This window comes from Panthera uncia, chromosome B4 (genome assembly GCF_023721935.1).
Source record: "Panthera uncia isolate 11264 chromosome B4, Puncia_PCG_1.0, whole genome shotgun sequence".
In the NCBI taxonomy this organism is placed as follows: domain Eukaryota; kingdom Metazoa; phylum Chordata; class Mammalia; order Carnivora; family Felidae; genus Panthera; species Panthera uncia.
In genome coordinates this window covers 130,068,631-130,085,805 of record NC_064809.1, presented here as the reverse complement: position 1 = coordinate 130,085,805, position 17,175 = coordinate 130,068,631, and the positions used below count along the sequence as shown (strand labels likewise).

Below are 17,175 nucleotides of genomic sequence, written 5' to 3'. Positions count from 1 at the left end.
CAGAGGGAGGAAGGGAGAAAGCGACGGGTGAGGTCGGAGGGGTAGCAGGGGCCCTCCTTGGAATGAACAGTTTTCAAATTAACTGGGACCTATCTTCTCATCACTGAATAAAGACCAACACTTGCAAAATCTCTTGTTTTCCCCATCAGTCAAAAAGCTTACCTCTCCTGGGGCGCCTGGGTGGCTCAGTCGGTTGGGTGGCCGACTACAGCTCAGGTCATGATCTCACGGTCTGTTGAGTTCGAGCCCCGCATCGGGCTCTGTGCTGACAGCTCAGAGCCTGGAGCCTGCTTCTGATTCTGTGTCTCCCTCTCTCTCTGCCCCTTCCCAGCTTGCTCTCTGTCTGTCTCTGTCTCTCTCAAAAATAATAAACATTAAAAAAAAAAAAAAAAAAAAAAGCCTACCTCTCCTCTCAGGTGTCAACATTTTGAGAGCTGTGGCTTCTGTCCTCACAGACAGCTGGCATGCCTCCTTCAAACTGCCCATCACACTGAGAAAAGTGAGCATTTGCTACCGAAGAGGTCTCTGAATGCAGGGAGCCGACCTTACTCATCTTACGCACCACGCACAAATACCAGGGACACAGCAGGCCCTCCATGCAAATGTTACCCAAATGCATGATTACAGAGTGAGGGCAACTTTTCTATCCCTTCCCAGGAACACGTGTTCAAAAGAACAGCCTCAAAACAACGAATCAAATCACTTAACATACACTGAATTACTAGTGCCAGGCACTGGGGGTTTAACAGCGGACAAGAGACAGGCCCTGCCCTCGGGGAGCTGACGTTCTAGATGGGAGATGGACACATACACAATGCCAGGAAGAAAATTAAGCTGGGGAAGAGGCTAGAGAGGACTGAGGCAAAGGATGAGTGGGCTAATTTACAGTGTTCACAGAAGGCCTCTCTCAGGCAGTGAGTGAACCTAAATGAAGAAAATTATCTGGAGGGGAGTGACGAACCAGGCAGAGTAAGTAGAAGGGCCATGAGATGGGGAAGTACATAGTGTGAGTTTAAGGCTTTATTCATTTTGGGGGGTGGGGGAGAATCCCCCTCCTTCTCTTCCCTCTCCCCTCCTAGCAAATACCCACACACGCTCTTCAGAGCTTTCTGGGCTTATATTTAATATCCCTCACTCACACCAAAGAATGGGGCACTCTTTCTTAAAAGTTTCCCTTCCACCTCATTCATTCATCCATCCATCCACTCATTCATTCATGGACTCCTTGAGGCCAAGCACTGTGCTAGAGACTGAGAATTCAGCAGCAAACAAGATGCTGTGCTGCTGGTCTTCCCAGGACTCCATTCGACTTTTTCAGACGGCTGTATCTCCCACCCTTCACAGCCCAGATGACACTGTCAGGGCAGGAACCTGTGTTCTTCACGCTCTGACCTCCATGTTTACCAGCACTCTGGGTACTCTGTGGACAGCCTGCAGTTTCTTTGGTGTTTTGAAAGGACCAGACCTTGGGCATGTGAATTCATGGCCTCTTACAATCCAGGTAAGAGAACGACTTTTTTTCCCACAAACTAGAATCTTCTGCCTTGTCATCTTTTTTCCACAACTAGAATCATGACCAGTGGTTCCTGAATTCATGCGCCCAAGCCCATCATGCTTCATACATTCAAAATTTCATACTTGAAAGCAGTAACCACCAATGTGCTGAACCGAGTGGAAAGATGATAAGAATTTCAATTCAGATAAACACCCAGGTCTCAACTTGACAGGAAAATGTCTCCAGAAATAAAGAGCATCTTCTTTTTCTTTAGGGTCTGGATAACTGCCCCATCAAAGAGCATCGAGACCTATCCTTGACGCTCTGTGGTCAATAAGTGTGGGGGCACTTCTGGTCCCAGTTCATAACCAACTCCACACAACTGAGGCAGACAGATGTGAACTTATACAACAGATCCACCTAGCATGAGAAACATGCCAGAAGCAAACGAATACTGTAAAAAACCCAACTCTTAATACAGCAACAACCTGGATGAGTCTCCAGGGAACGATGCTAAGTGACAAAAGCCAATCCCAAAGGTTACATACTGTATGATTCCACCTCTATAATATTTCTGAAATGACAGTGGTTGTCAGGGGGCTGCAAGGAGGGTGAAGTGGAGTCCCACAGGTGTGGTTACACTAGTGATCCCTGTGGTAATGGAACTGTTCTGTATCTTCATAGTCACGGTGAATACACGAACCTACCTGTGGTAAGATTACAGACAACTAAACAGAATATACACAAACTGGTACAAGTAAAACGGGGAAATCTCAGTCAGATCGGTGAGTTGTATCAATGTTAGTATCTCGGTTGTGATACTACACTTTAGATCTGCAAGAAACTACTTATCGGGAAACTGCGCAGAGGGCACATGGAATCTCTATGTGTTATTTCTTACAACTGCATGTGAACCTACAATTATCTCAGTTAAAATTTTAATTGAAAAAAAAAGCTTCAACATTGACTCATCTGTTTAAAAATTTTTCCAAGGACTTCTATTTTAAACCATTTGTAAAGAGCTCTTTATGAAAGTCATGTAAGAGTCAAAAGGAATTTCAGAAATTGTTTAGTCCTGACATCCACAGAATTGCATTTCCAAAAATATTCTACAGTCTACAATTCACCCTAATATGTTCAAGTCGTTATAGTTTTATCAATCAAGTACATTAAGTACATTAGATACATGATAAATATGATACCATAGGGGTATTTAAAGTGTTCCCCTGCCGGGGCTCCTGGGTGACTCAGTCAGTTGAGCATCTGACTTTGGCTCAGGTCATGATCTCGTGGTCTGCGGGTTCAAGCCTTGCATCAGGCTCCGTACTAACAGTTCAGAGCCTGGATCCTGCTTCAGATTCTATGTCTCCCTCTCTCTCTCTGCCCCTCCCCTGCTCATGCTCTGTCTCTCTCTCTCCCAGAAGAAGATAATAAAACATTAAAAAAAAAAAAAGTTAAAAAAAAAATAAAGTGTTCCCCTACCACATAATTCACCATATGGTTCTTTCACTGAGAATTTTAGTGATAGAATAGTAATATAGGCTCCTGTTTGACTTCGTGGCGGGTATGTGCAAGTGGCTCAGTCAACACCAGTTCCAAGTTCCCTTGAGTCTGTTTCCCTCACAACTGGAGACTGAGATGTGATTTATGTTCTGCCAATAAAGTGTGTTGTGTGTGACTTTAGCAGGGAACCGACAGGGTACAGGGCACAGATCTTCTCAGGGAGCAGAGGCCACACCTGTAGTAACGGTTTCCTGAACGTGCAGGAAGACGAAGATGTGCCCATGGGGCCCTCCCCAGTTCCAACGTGTGGTTCCCAAGGATCAGTGAGATAGTGTCACCATTGAACAAACCCCTGGCACCTGCAGGAGTGAATTCTGAGGTCTGCACCCTGAGAGCTCTAACACAGATTTATACAGAGCTTTCCAAAGTACGTCTAATATATGTGGTTTGTATGGACGTTTACTTCCTTAAAAAGACAAATGGTAATCTTGGCAATTTATAAAACAGTAAGAAAATAACTAGATCCCAAACCATTAACAACCAGAACCAATTAAGGATTAATGATACCACATGCGTATCTAGAGTGAAAAAAATTAACAAAAAAAGTGCCACGGAAAGAGTCAAACGAAGTGTTCGAAGTATGCATTTAGTGTTTTAATTAAAAATGCACACAAAAAGAAAGCATATTGGAATATATCCATTCAGGCAGAGGAAATTACATACTAGGGTACTCCAAATATCTGTATTGGATTTGTTAACATTTTTTCATTTGCTGGTTCTGACTGAGAGAGTTTAATGGGATGCTAATGTAATTTACACATGATATTAAATTAGTAGACAAAACCAAACAGCACTGAGGCATAAAAATCATTCTAACACTGAGTGGCTCATGGGAAGAAAATGGTAACATTAAACCTAGAAAAATTAAGGTAAATGCACTTTCCATTTAGAGGGATATAGAAATCTCTCCTGTCTTCAAATGCATCATGTGACATGTGACAGGCAATTCTTTTGTATGCCAGCAACAAAATTTAACACAGCTCCTTGTACAAATGGGTTATCTTCCTATATGAGGTTATGTAAAGCAATATTTCTCAAACTTTAATGGGAACATACACACAGATATTAAAATGGGAACATACACACAGATTGTCATTTAGTAGGTGTGGGTTGTAAACTACGATTCTCCATTTCTAACAAGCTGCTGGTCCCTGGACTTTACTCTGAACAGCACAAGCATAATGCCTTTGGTTGTTGCTTTCCAAGAAAATACGAAATTGCAGTCATTTCTCCAAGGATAAATACTAACCTCATTACTATCAAGCCTATGCCTTGTTATTCCCATCTGTGTTTCAGTGCCAAATTACAGCATAATCTTTACAAAGACCTATTAAAATGCAATTAAACAACTCACGTAGTGCCATGTATGTACCTGCAAAAAAAAAAAAAAAAAAATCTGGATGACGGCAAATGTACGGACACAGATTTCAGAGATGTCAACATGTAAAAGAATGCGAGTGTCAGAACCAATAAGACTTTTGCACACAGCCTCTGTCTCTAAGCTTCTCACAAATTCCCACTTTCTATATCTTGAGATGCAATAAGGAATGGGCTTATTTAGAATTATTCAAACCAAATTAAGATAATATATTTAAAGAACTTGTTTTCACTTTCAGAAAGTCCATGTAGCAAAAGTTGTATCCAATGAGCCTAAGGAAGAACATCTAATTTGAAACCACTCTTCCTGAAGGTGATCTTGAACAAAGGAATCTTCAGACCTGCTATTCGACCTTAGCCCAGCTGTGCAAGAGTGCTTTATACACTGCCTTGGAAGTGGTCTCCTCACAGCTTCTGCCCCTGGTCCTAAGCCCTCCTTCCCAGACTGCATATAGCACGTTTTCCAGGCATCTGTAATCACCCATCATGCACCCCTGAGGCATTCCCTGGTGCTTCCAATCCTGCCCGGGTGATCTGGTTTTCTATCCCCTCATACGGGGGTCATAATCCCCTAAACATGTTCCAGTTTGTGTACACTCATCCAATTATTGGGCAAGACAGCATGAAAGTAGGCCTTGCCACTTCCTTATCCCAGAAAATAGACCACTGCCAGTACTTTCAAAGAGCCTGTGTATCTTCTTGGAAATCACATCTTACTGAACTGCAACCATCTCACAGCCCTATTTTTCCACAGTACTACAAAGTCACTTCTCCACAACTGAGTGCAGCACCTTACGTGTACCTCTATTAATACCCTCTGTGCCAGATTATCAACCTAACATTGCTACCCCCTAGTCCTCCCTGCACTTCAGGAAAAGGTCTGGAACTACATATCTCAGAAGCCCATTCTCCATTTGTCTAGGTTGATGAGCTGAAGTGAGGCACATCCACGTGAGATTTGGAAGGCAGAAGTCACTGTGCTCTGGAAAGTTTTGAGCAGACACACAGGCAGCAGCAGACAGGACTTTCCACTTTTACAGCAGCTTCCTGATTAGTTAAAGCCATAATGGAGCTGCAGGCAGCTGAGATCACTACTTTCCTAGGGACCTGGCACTCTAATTTCCTCAACAATAATAGTGGCCTCCCTGAATTTTCCCCCCAGACTAACTTTCAAAGTCTTTCCTTCTTGGAAAATACAGTGGATTCTACACTCCCCCAGCCCCCCAAAAAGCTACTAGAATTAATAAATGACTTTAGCAAAGTTTTAGGCCACAGAATCTATATATAAAATCAACTGTATTTCTATATAATAGAAACAAACAATAGAAATTGAATTAAAAAAATTTTTTTTAACGTTTATTTATTTTTGAGACAGAGAGAGTCAGAGCATGAACGGGGAAGGGTCAGAGCGAGGGAGACACAGAATCCGAAGCAGGCTCCAGGCTCCAAGCTGTCAGCACAGAGTCTGATGCGGGGCCCAAACTCACGGACTGTAAGATCGTGACCTCAGCCGAAGTTGGACACTTAACCGACCGAGCCACCCAGGCACGCTATAGAAACTGAAATTTTAAAAAACCCTATTTACAGTGGCATCAAAATTTATGAAATACTTAGGGATAAGTCTGACCAACACTGAAAACTATAAAACATTTAAATAATAATAAATAATAAATAATAAAGAATAAAGAAGAGAAAAATTTAAATACCTAAGTAGGTGAAGAGGTATACCATATACCATATTTATGGATTAGAAAACTCAATATTAAGATATAGATTCTCCCCAAATTAACTTACAGATTCAACACAATCCCTATCAAAATCTCACAAGGTGTTTATTCTTCTTCTTTCAATAGACATTGACAACCTCCTTTTAAAACTTCAAAGAACCCAGAAAAGCCAACAACTTCTAAAAAGAGCAAAGTTGGAAGACGCACACAACCTGACACCCACACTTGTTATAAAGGTAGAGTAACCGGGGCACCTGGCTGGTGCAGTTGGTGGAGCATGCGACTCTTGATCTTAGGACTGAGTGTTTGAGCCCCATGTTGAGAGTAGTGACTATTTAAAAATACTTAAAAAAGAAGGAAAGAAAGAGAGAGAGGGAGAGAGAGAGAGAGAGGGAGGGAGAGAGGGAGGGAGGGAGGGAGAGAGAGAGAGAGAGAGAAAGAAAGAAAAGGAAAAGGAAAGGGAAAGGAAAAGGAAAAGAAAAGAAAAAAGAAAAGAAAGGTAGAGTAAGGAAGACAGTGGGGTATGGGTCTAAAGACAGACAAAAAGTTCACTGGGATAAGATAGATTCCAAAAATGAACTGACAGAGATATGGACAAATGATTTGCAAAAAAGGTGCAAAAGCAATTCGGTGGAGAAAGGCTAGACTTTCCACCAAATCATGGTGGAGTAACTGAACATATGTTAAAAAAAAAAAAATGAACCTCAATCCATACCTTGCACTACATATAAAAATTAACTCAAAATAAATAACAGATCTAAATATAAAACCCAAAAACTATAAGAAAATGTAGGAAAGAAAATTTTTGTGACCTTGGGTTAGGCAAATTATTTCACAGGTACAACACTGAAAGTAAAGTCCATAAAAGAAAATTTGACTCAATAAAATTAAGAATTTCTTTCTCTACAGAAGATAATGGTAAGAAAATGAAAAGAGTTGCAGACCGGGAAAAAATACTTGCAAATCACTTATCTGATCGAGAATTTAATGTCCATTTGTATTAAGAACTCTCAAAACTCGGTAATAAACAATTTTTAAAAGAGGCCAAAGATTAGAAGACACTTTACCAAAGAAAATTTACAGATGGCAAATAAGCACATAAGAAGATGTTCAACATCATCAGTCATTAAAAACAAACAAACAAAACCAAAAAAAACCCTAAAGCTACTGTGAGATGCTACCATATGCATACTTATTAGAATGTCCAAATTTAAAAAAAGACTGACTGCACCTGGTTTTGGAAACTGGAACTCTTGTGGTGGGAATGTAAAATAGTACAATCACTTTGGAAAATAGTTTGGCAGTTTTCTACAAAGTTAAACAGACACCTACCATACCGATCCAGCCATTCCACACCTAGGTATTTACCCTAGAGAAAATAAAGCATACATCCAATACAAAGACTTTGTAAACGAGTATTTTCTAATAGCTGAAAACTATAAACTACTCAAACAGGCATCCGTAGATGAATGGATAAACAAACAGTGGTAGCACCTACCATGAAGTACGACTCAGCAATAAGAATGAACTATTGATACACACAATATGGAGAAACCTCAAAATTACGATGAGTGAAATAAGCTAGACAAGAAGTACTGTATGTTCCATTGGTATCAAATTGTAAAAACCCCCACAAACTACTGTGACACAAAGCAGATCAGTGGTTACTGAGGAGTTGGGGAGGGGAAGAAAAGGACAGGAAGGAGTATTGACAAATGGGCACAAGTAGACTTTGAGGAACAAAGGATACATTCATCATCGTTTGTATGTAACTCAAAACTGAACGAATATTGAACGCTTCAAATATGAGCAGTTTATTATATGTCAGTTATACCTCAATAAGGGGCTACAATAAAAATAAAAAAAGAAAAGAAAGGGGAAAAAAATCTTTCCTGCAAGGAATACCTTGAATGGCCTGTTTTCCTGACAGAACCCTGACTGATACACCAGTATAAGTGAGATCTCTTTATCAGTTGAAATTTCACCCAGTGTGCGCACACTGTTCCTAAAAGATGAAACCTTTAAATTGGAGCTTCTGTGTGGATAACATTCCTAGAATGGGTATCAAGTTTCATTTTTAAATGCAATGAAATCACCTGTAAAAGAAATCTTAGGAAGTCAACGTTTGAATTTTTATTTATTTTTATTTTTCTTTCCAATATATGAAGTTTATTGTCAAATTGGTTTTCATACAACACCCAGTGCTCATCCCAAAAGGTGCCCTCCTCAATACCCATCACCCACCCTCCCCTCCCTCCCACCCCCCATCAACCCTCAGTTTGTTCTCAGTTTTTAACAGTCTCTTATGCTTTGGCTCTCTCCCACTCTAACCTCTTTTTTTTTTTTTTTTTTTCCTTCCCCTCCCCCATGGGTTTCTGTTAAGTTTCTCAGGATCCACATAAGAGTGAAACCATATGGTATCTGTCTTTCTCTGTATGGCTTATTTCACTTAGCATCACACTCTCCAGTTCCATCCACGTTGCTACAAAAGGCCATATTTCATTCTTTCTCATTGCCACGTAGTATTCCATTGTGTATATAAACCACAATTTCTTTATCCATTCATCAGTTGATGGACATTTAGGCTCTTTCCATAATTTGGCTATTGTTGAGAGTGCTACTATAAACATTGGGGTACAAGTGCCCCTATGCATCAGTACTCCTGTATCCCTTGGGTAAATTCCTAGCAGTGCTATTGCTGGGTCATAGGGTAGGTCTATTTTTAATTTTTTGAGGAACCTCCACACTGTTTTCCAGAGCGGCTGCACCAATTTGCATTCCCACCAACAGTGCAAGAGGGTTCCCGTGTCTCCACATCCTCTCCAGCATCTATAGTCTCCTGATTTGTTCATTGTGGCCACTCTGACTGGCGTGAGGTGATATCTGAGTGTGGTTTTGATTTGTATTTCCCTGATGAGGAGCGAACGTCTGAATTTTTAAACCTTTACCTTTACATTTCACTTAACATTCTGGATCACCATAAACTACCAGCATCTTCACTGGATTTTTCGCTTGAAGTTTCATTCAATTGGTAACACATGATGGTGTGTTCAGGTGGGAACTCTGAGTCAAATCTGCTCAATTTTCAGCCATTCCTGTGGTTTTGCTTGCCTTAAGCTTAGCTTCTTCGCTCAAAGGAACTGCTAGGTTTTACTGTGCTAATTTGGTGAATAAATCTTTATTAACAACATCTCACGTTTTACTCCTGAAAGTACTTTCCCATACATACTCCTGAAAGCACTTTAGGCCAGGCTCCTAAAGACCATCTGAAGTGAGTGGTAGTTTTACAAATATCCAAACAGGCAAAGGGGCAACACCATGACGAGAGCTATACCACATACTCTAATATTTATATCTTGGAGCCACTAAAAACCATGTTTAAACCTTAAGGGCCAGACAAACCCACAAAAGCCAGACAAGCACTCTGCCCTTGGCATTCAACAACAAAGAAAGCAAAGAGAAATGAAGAGTCTAAGGAAGGGCTTCGGAAAGAACTACTCACTACAGAACAGTGATAATCTAGAGTTCCTCGGCAGAAAAGTGGATCAATCAGAATCCACACTTGTGAGGCACACGTGTTTAGAAGACCTGACAACTTATTAACAGCAGATAAGTGGGGCTATGTTCATAAACATTTAGGTGCTTTTATTTTTATGTTGTTTTTCCCTTTCTCTGCCTGCTTCCATGCATGGTCCAACACAATTATATTATTAAAAGAATAAATATGTAACTGACCTTTGAAATCAGTAAGATTGTTAACAATTCAACCAAAATTACAGTAAGCTGACACTCCATTAAAAGGCAGTTTTAGGGGCGCCTGGGTGGCTCAGTCAGTTAAGCGACCAACTTCAGCTCAGGTCATGATCTCACGGTTTGTGAGTTTGAGCCCCACGTCGGGCTCTGTGTTGATGGCTCAGAGCCTGGAGCCCGTTTCGGATTCTGTGTCTCCCTCTCTCTCTGCCCCTCCCTTGCTCACGCTCTCTCTTTCCTTCAAAAATACATAATCATTAAAAAAAAAATTTTTAAAGGCAGTTTTAAAGCAATTGAAGTGTGACATATGACTGTTAAGAGTACGTGGTATCTAAACTGACCAAGGACTAACTCAGTGGCTAGGACATCAAAATGCTTCACATGCTCTAAACATGTCCATCCACACCAGGGCCTCATCTTTGAAGATGCTGACTTGGAAGCCTTGGTCTGAGGTTCAGATCCCATGTGTGCACTCCCAAAGGAGATGGTATAGCAGGTTCTGGAAGGTTCTGGGAGGTTTGCTGCCACTGAAACAGGGGAAGGGAATTGGATCATGTGTGCCCTCAACTGGGAGCCATTATCCTTAGGCTCTGGACCCTCCTTTCTCACTGACCAAACCACTTTCTCTCTCATGGCTACGTCGCACACATAAGAAATACGGCTAAATGAAAATTTTCAAGAGCATTATTACTCAACTTTAAGGAATCAAAAGAGAATTCAAACAATGAAACATTTGCCTCTCCTCTAACCATGCCTAAGGCTGATGTATATCCCATGCTGACAAGGTAGGAGGGGCGTTAGGGGTGTGGTCATAATGCAGCCCCGCCCCCCCCAGGAAAGTGATTTTTGCACTCATTTGTAGATCTCTGCCTTAAGAAAAACAACAACAACAACAACAACAAGCATTTTAGAAAAGACATGAACTTTCCTCAGAGATCATACAGTAGCTACTGCAAAGAGCAAGGGAACTAGGCAGTGTATACGCTTCCTGATTATACTGCATCACTACCATTCTATTAAGCTGGTGCCTGTTACTCTAATTCTGGAAATCCTCTGAGAAAGGGTGCTATTTGTGACACTTATCTTGGTATTGAGAAAATTAGCAGAGAAGGAAATCAACTCTGAATTCAGGATTCCACAGGTGACAGTCGTACCCTACTTCTCAATGCTCTTAATTTGTGCTCTATTTTCAGAATAGTCAAAATGGAAAGTCGTGTTCTTGTGTGCTAGCAGTTGTCACTTAAATTTAGCAAGCTGAAAGATAATCACTGAATTACCTTGAGGAAATGTGTATTTGTGAAAGATAAGCATGTTAAAGGTTAATAAGTAACCAACTAAGTGTAAAGCTAACTCATGAACTTACGTGACCTAATTTTTCAACTAAAATTAAACCCCAGTGCAAAAATGACTCAAAATTTAAAATAGGATTTATATTTTGGTAACAACCAAGCCAACACTGACCTGTGTCTAATTTTTCAGGATCAAATACAGAATGCCTGACTCCACTTAAGATGGTGTATTAAATTAGGTTTGTACCTAATTTACGTAACCGGAGGGAAATTTTTAGAGAATGATCTACCATTGTGATCTTTAATAGATAATCTCAGTAATAGCTATGTGTAAATATCCTATTTCTCTGAGAGAATACTTAAATTTCTCTTAAGGTATCAAGATCTTTCTTCTCCTTATAGTGAAGAATTACACTTTCTATATGTAAGTGGAGTCGAGTGGGTGTGAACGGATGCATGCGGTAGAGTTCTGTATTCCTTTGTGTTTTAGGACCTTCAGTTTCCAACAACTTCTTCAAAGTTCTTTTGATTCCACCTCCTACAATTCCATATCAAGCATGGTAAATTACAACAAGCAGAGCCTTCTGCCAAGGCTGTCTGGTAAAGAGCACAGACTTTGGAGTCTGGCAATTTTCAAATCAACTGTATGTATCTTGGGTCTCAGACACTAATGGCAGGAACCTGGGCAAATTATCTGGCCTCTAAGTCAGTTTTCGTATCTATAAAATGGGGGTACGCTACCTATCTTGAAGAAAAGCTGTGCTGATTAGAGAATGTGGGTGGAAAACACATAACAATACCCAGCCCATGGGCTGCTGTTGCTGCTGCTGCTTCTGCACTGGTGTCCTCTTTCTCCTCCACATCAAGCAACTATGATGCATAAAGCACCAGAGAAGCGCTATGGGTAATTCAAAGAGGTCATCATTTCTGAGAAGGTCCTCAGGAGCCACCCCGACTCTCTATAAAATTAGACCCATACCTCAAACCTTAAATGAAACTAAAGTCCAGACAGAGAAAAGATTTAAATGTAAAGAAAGGAAGGAAGGAAGGAAGGAAGGGAACAGCTAAAGCACTTTAAGAGATTGTGGTGAATTTTTCTTTTCAGAATTAGAATGAACAAAGCCTTTCTTTTTTTTTTTTTTCTCTTAAGATTGTAAGTAATGTAGGCCCCACCTAATGTGGGGCCTGAACTCGGAGTCCCAAGATCAAGAGTTGCACGCTCTACCAACTGAATCAGCCAGGTGCCCCCAAAGACTTTCTAACTAAGATACATACTCAGAATCCATAAACAATTGCTATATTTGTATAAAATACAGATATATAAAAACTTTAAAACGATTAATATGATAAATCCACCAAGAACAAACTAGTATTTGTTGAGAAAAAGATATCAGCAACCTATAGCACATAAGGCTAGATTCCAGAAAGAGCTTCTACAAATCAATAAGGAAAAGACCAACAATCCAATAGAAAAGTGGATGAAGGAAATGAACAGTTCACAGAGGAGATAAAAAGTTCTAAAACTTATGAAAAGATGATCTACTACATTCCTTACAAGGGAACAGTATATTAAAACTAATACTGAGAGACTACTTTTCACTTACCAAAGTGTCACTGACAAAATTTAGTAAAAACACTGTACTCTCAAAGGTGTCAGGGAAAAAGGCATTCACATACAGGGTTGGTTGGAGTATAAGCTGGTACAATCTCAGAGAGAACCATTTGACCTATCAAAATTAAAGTGTACATAGGTTTTGACCCAGCAACCTCACTTCTAGGAACATATCACAGGAAAGTAATTACACATGAGGGAAATTATATATGTAAAGGATATTCGTTGCAACATGTTTGTAATGGCAAAAGATTGGAAACAGTCCATCAATTAGGAGATTGGTTAAATAAATTACAGGTTATCCACACAAGCTTAGATTATAATTGCATATATAAAAGGAAGTTTCTTATGTACTAATGAAAATAGACCTTCAAGGTATGTTGTTAAATTTAAAAAGCAAGATACAAAGAAGTGCACTTGATGCTACCATATGTGTATGAATAGAGATTCCCTGGAAGGAAACATAAAAAATGAGTAATACTGATGTGTCTGAGAAGGGAAAGCTGGGTGGTTTTAAGATGACCGTATACTCTTTTTGACCAGATAATTCAATTTTTAAACAAGGTCACACAGCAAGATGTTAGCAACAGGGGAAACAGGACAAGATACACAAGATTATTTCTTACAACCATTTTTTTCTTTAGTTTTTATTTAAATTCCAGTTAGTTAACACACAGTGTAGTGTTAGTTTCAGGTGTATGATATAGTGATTCAACAGTTCATACATCAGCCAATGGTTGTCATGAGTGCACTCCTTAATCCCCATCACCTATTTCTCCCATCCCCCCATCTAGCTCTCATCTGGTGACTATCCGTGTGTTCTCTATAGTTAAGAGTCTATTTCTTGGTTTGCCTGCTTCCTTTTTTTTTTCTTTTACAATTAAAACAAATTTTTTTAACGTTTTTTATTTAGAGAGAGGGACAGAGTATGAATGGAGGAGGGGCAGAGAGAGAGATGAAGACACAGAATCCACGAAGCAGGCTCCAGGCTACGAGCTGTCAGCACGGAGCCTGATGCAGGGCTTGAACCCACGAACCAGGAGATCATGACCTGAGCTGAAGTTGGACTGACTGAGCCACCCAGGCGCCCCGCCTGCTTCCTTTTTTTAGCATGTTATTTTTACAATAACATGTGAGCATGTTATTTAGCATGTGATTCTACAATTATTTCAAAATAAAGAGTTTAAATTTAAAAAAACCTAATAATTGTGGTACATGGCTGGCTTGGTTGGTGGAGCATGCAACTCTTGATCTCAGGGTTGTGAGTTCGAGCCCAATGTTGGGTGTAGAAATTACTTAAAGATATTTTTTTAAATTCCAATAATCTATTTGATTTGAATAAGCAATATGAAATGGATCTGGAAGTCAAATGAGTGGTCAAGGCAGTGATGCTACCCTCAGTTCAGAAGATCACTGTTCAGGGTCACCAAAGGAGATCCCTCTGTGAGAACCCTCAAATCCCTAGACAGGCCTCATTCCTCTCTGTGCTCTGGCCCACATGCTCCCACAGCTGGAGCACAAATCCCCTCCCTTTCTTTGACTCCAATCAAGGCCTTCAAAGAGCCAAGAAATTTCCCCTGGGTCAGCTCCCCATTCTCTCTAAACCTCTTCCTTACTCCTGACGTCTGTGCGTTTGGTGTGGCACAGAGGAAACTGTACGGCCCACCCCACACGGAGACGCAGGCTGTCCAGATCAGCCATGACAGTAGAACAAAACTCTTCTCAGACACAAGCTGCAAATGACAACTAGGAGGTTTCAGGGGCTCCCTAATTGTACCTCTGTGAGGGGCTATGAGATGGTGTGACGACACACAAGAGAGGTGGTCAGGGGAGATTCCAAAGGGCAAAAATTTATTTTCTCTACTTCTCCTGGGGGCTGAAAGTGCCCGAATTATTAGCAATGAGTCATCCTGCCTCCTGGCTACACTTTAAAATGGAAAGAGAGATGGACAGGCCAGGACACCTTAACTTCAGGACACTAGCCATTGAAATCCTTCCATTAAAACACCCCTTGTATGGACTCCACACTCACCAAGCAACCATCTAATTCTAACACACAGGACACCTAAAGTATGGACGGTTTTGGGCAGAATGTCCAGTGGGAACCCTAGAGCGAGGGGCAACAGGAAAGTAGACAGGAGGAGTCGATAAACAGGGTAAGAAGTTAGTCAAATCTTCACTTAATTGTACTACCTTCAAGAGAAAACTAGCAACTAAAATGAGTTTGCATTTATATCCTTCCTAAGCGCTCAGCTGGTACAGGAACATGTCTCTGGAAACATGGGCAGGATACTAGAGACCTGACTTAGGAATACGGGTAAGAACTCCTATCAAATAGTCCACACACTTAAGAGAAGGAAACAACATCCTGACAAAAGGAAACTACATGCTGTGCTGTGCCACAGGGAATGGTGGAAGACCTAGAATCTTCTAGCACACAAGACAGAATGCTACAGGTATCAACAGAACCAGGGGGTGCGTGAGGTGGGAAGGGCAGGAAATGGGATACCTTAGAGGGATGCTGCCATCATCAGGAAACCTAAAGCTTCCCAGAACCAGCCAGGCCTTTTTGCTAAAAGCGTATTAGGTGGGGCTTTTGAGTTAAAATTTACAGTTTGCTTTCCCCTACGTGCCTGCCTTAGCTTCACCTTTTTCATTCATTTTATTTGACACGCTGCAGGCCTTTACCAAATTAGACCAACGAGTCCAGTCTTGAAAGCTAACAACTGCTCTCCAAACACACCAATTTCCCTTTTCCTAAAACAAAGCCTTTAAAAGGGAAGGGAAAGTGAAGAAAGAGAGTGTGTTCACAATGCCTGCCAATTCTTTTGACCAACTTGGGGTTTCCACAATTAAGCTTTGCACTGTTACATATGCATCTTTTGCTTAAAAAAAAAAAAAAAAAGATGAAAGGAGAAGGGACATGAAACACTGAGCACCACAACTAAGCCTTCAAGGTACTAACCAAAAGGTAAAAAAAAAAAAAATTCCAAGAAGATAAAATGATTTAAGCAAACACTTGAACAATAAGTTGTGTGCACACACACTCACAAAAATCACTCTCTGCCTCAAGCAGCGTAGATTCAGAGTCTCTCCCTCCCTCTTCTAAGTCACTCTAAAGCTAACAGAGTGACAAAGGCTCCCCAGTAGGTGGGGGTGGGAAGGGGAGGGGGCTCAAACCTCCACCCCTCCCTCAAACCACTTCTAACACATACCCACTGTCATACTCTAAATCCTAGCTCCTGGTCCTACTCAGGATGCTGGCTTGGGCTCCAAGACCCCTGTGGCCTGTCCACAGCTATCAAGAATTTGGACATCCTTGGGCGCTTGGGTAGCTCTGTCGGCTGAGCATCCGACTTCGGCTCAGGTCATGATCTCGCAGTTTGTGAGTTCCCTCCCTGCGTCGGCTCTATGCTGACAGCTCAGAGCCTGGAGCCTGCTTTGGATTCTGTGTCTCCCTCTCTCTCTCTCTCTCTCTGTCCCTCCCCTGCTCACACACTCTCTCTCTCTCTCTCTCAAAAATGAATAAACTTAAAAAAATTAAAAAAAAAAAAAAAAAAAGAATTTGAGCATCCTTCAATAAGGATTCCCTACTACACATTCCATCACCCACAAGTAGCCAGTTTAGAGGCACAGGGCAAGGAGGCCAGAGCACTCAAGCTAGGACGTGCTGTACTCCTACTGCGGCAGCTTCTCCATGGCATCGATTATAAGCTGTATCACGATTTGTTGCTAATAAAGTCCCTAAGTTTACAGTTAGTTAAGTTACAGATATTTTTTTAAACAAAGGGTCTCCCTCTGTAATAAACTGTATTTTTTCCCCTGCACTGACCTGCCAGGGGATAAGAACCAGTCTGAAAGGTAAAGGGTGGGAACAACTTGGTGAGTTCAACTCAGCATACAGGAAAAAAAGACAGAAATGGTACTTCTACTCCAATAAGGGAAAACAAGCAGTAAACCAGCAGACTAACAAGTAATATGATTTTAGTAGTGATTGATCCCGTGAAGAGAAGTAGACAGGGTAATGGGACAGGGCAGAGAATGGGTTCTTTTGGAAAAGGTGAAGGAAGAAGGCTTCTGAGGAGGTGATATTTGAGCTCTGAATGGTGGGGGGGGGGGGGGGGGGAAGGCCATGGGGGGTGTAGGGTGTCAGGGGAGCCATTTACGGAGGGGGAAGAACCAGTCTGAAAGGCACAGGAAACCAACTTGGTGAGCGTGTAAGGCACAGTGAGAAGGCCTGTGTGGCCACTCCCGACACCAATGTACTCAGCCCAGGTCTGCAGGGTGAATGGCAGTTAGGAGAGGAGGTACTACTCGGGGCAGGGGGGAAGGGGAGGTAGTCCGTGGAGAGCCCAAACAACA

The 17,175-nt window shown here is 41.3% G+C and overlaps 1 protein-coding gene across 23 annotated transcripts in view; it reads right to left on the bottom strand.

The window, feature by feature from the left end:
- The window catches only part of TNRC6B (trinucleotide repeat containing adaptor 6B), a 249,989-nt gene that overhangs the window by 77,536 nt on the left and 155,278 nt on the right, over nt 1–17,175 (bottom strand). For 15 of the 23 annotated variants that reach the window (XM_049627530.1, XM_049627529.1, XM_049627537.1 and 12 more), the window contains one exon: nt 4,413–4,430. The exons of 6 other annotated variants lie outside the window; for them this stretch is intronic. In XM_049627530.1, coding sequence (XP_049483487.1) covers nt 4,413–4,430 — 18 coding nt within the window. Of the gene's footprint in view, nt 1–4,412; nt 4,431–10,253; nt 10,440–17,175 lie in introns of all 23 variants that reach the window. 2 more of the 23 variants (XM_049627546.1, XM_049627547.1) reach the window with 1 other exon arrangement.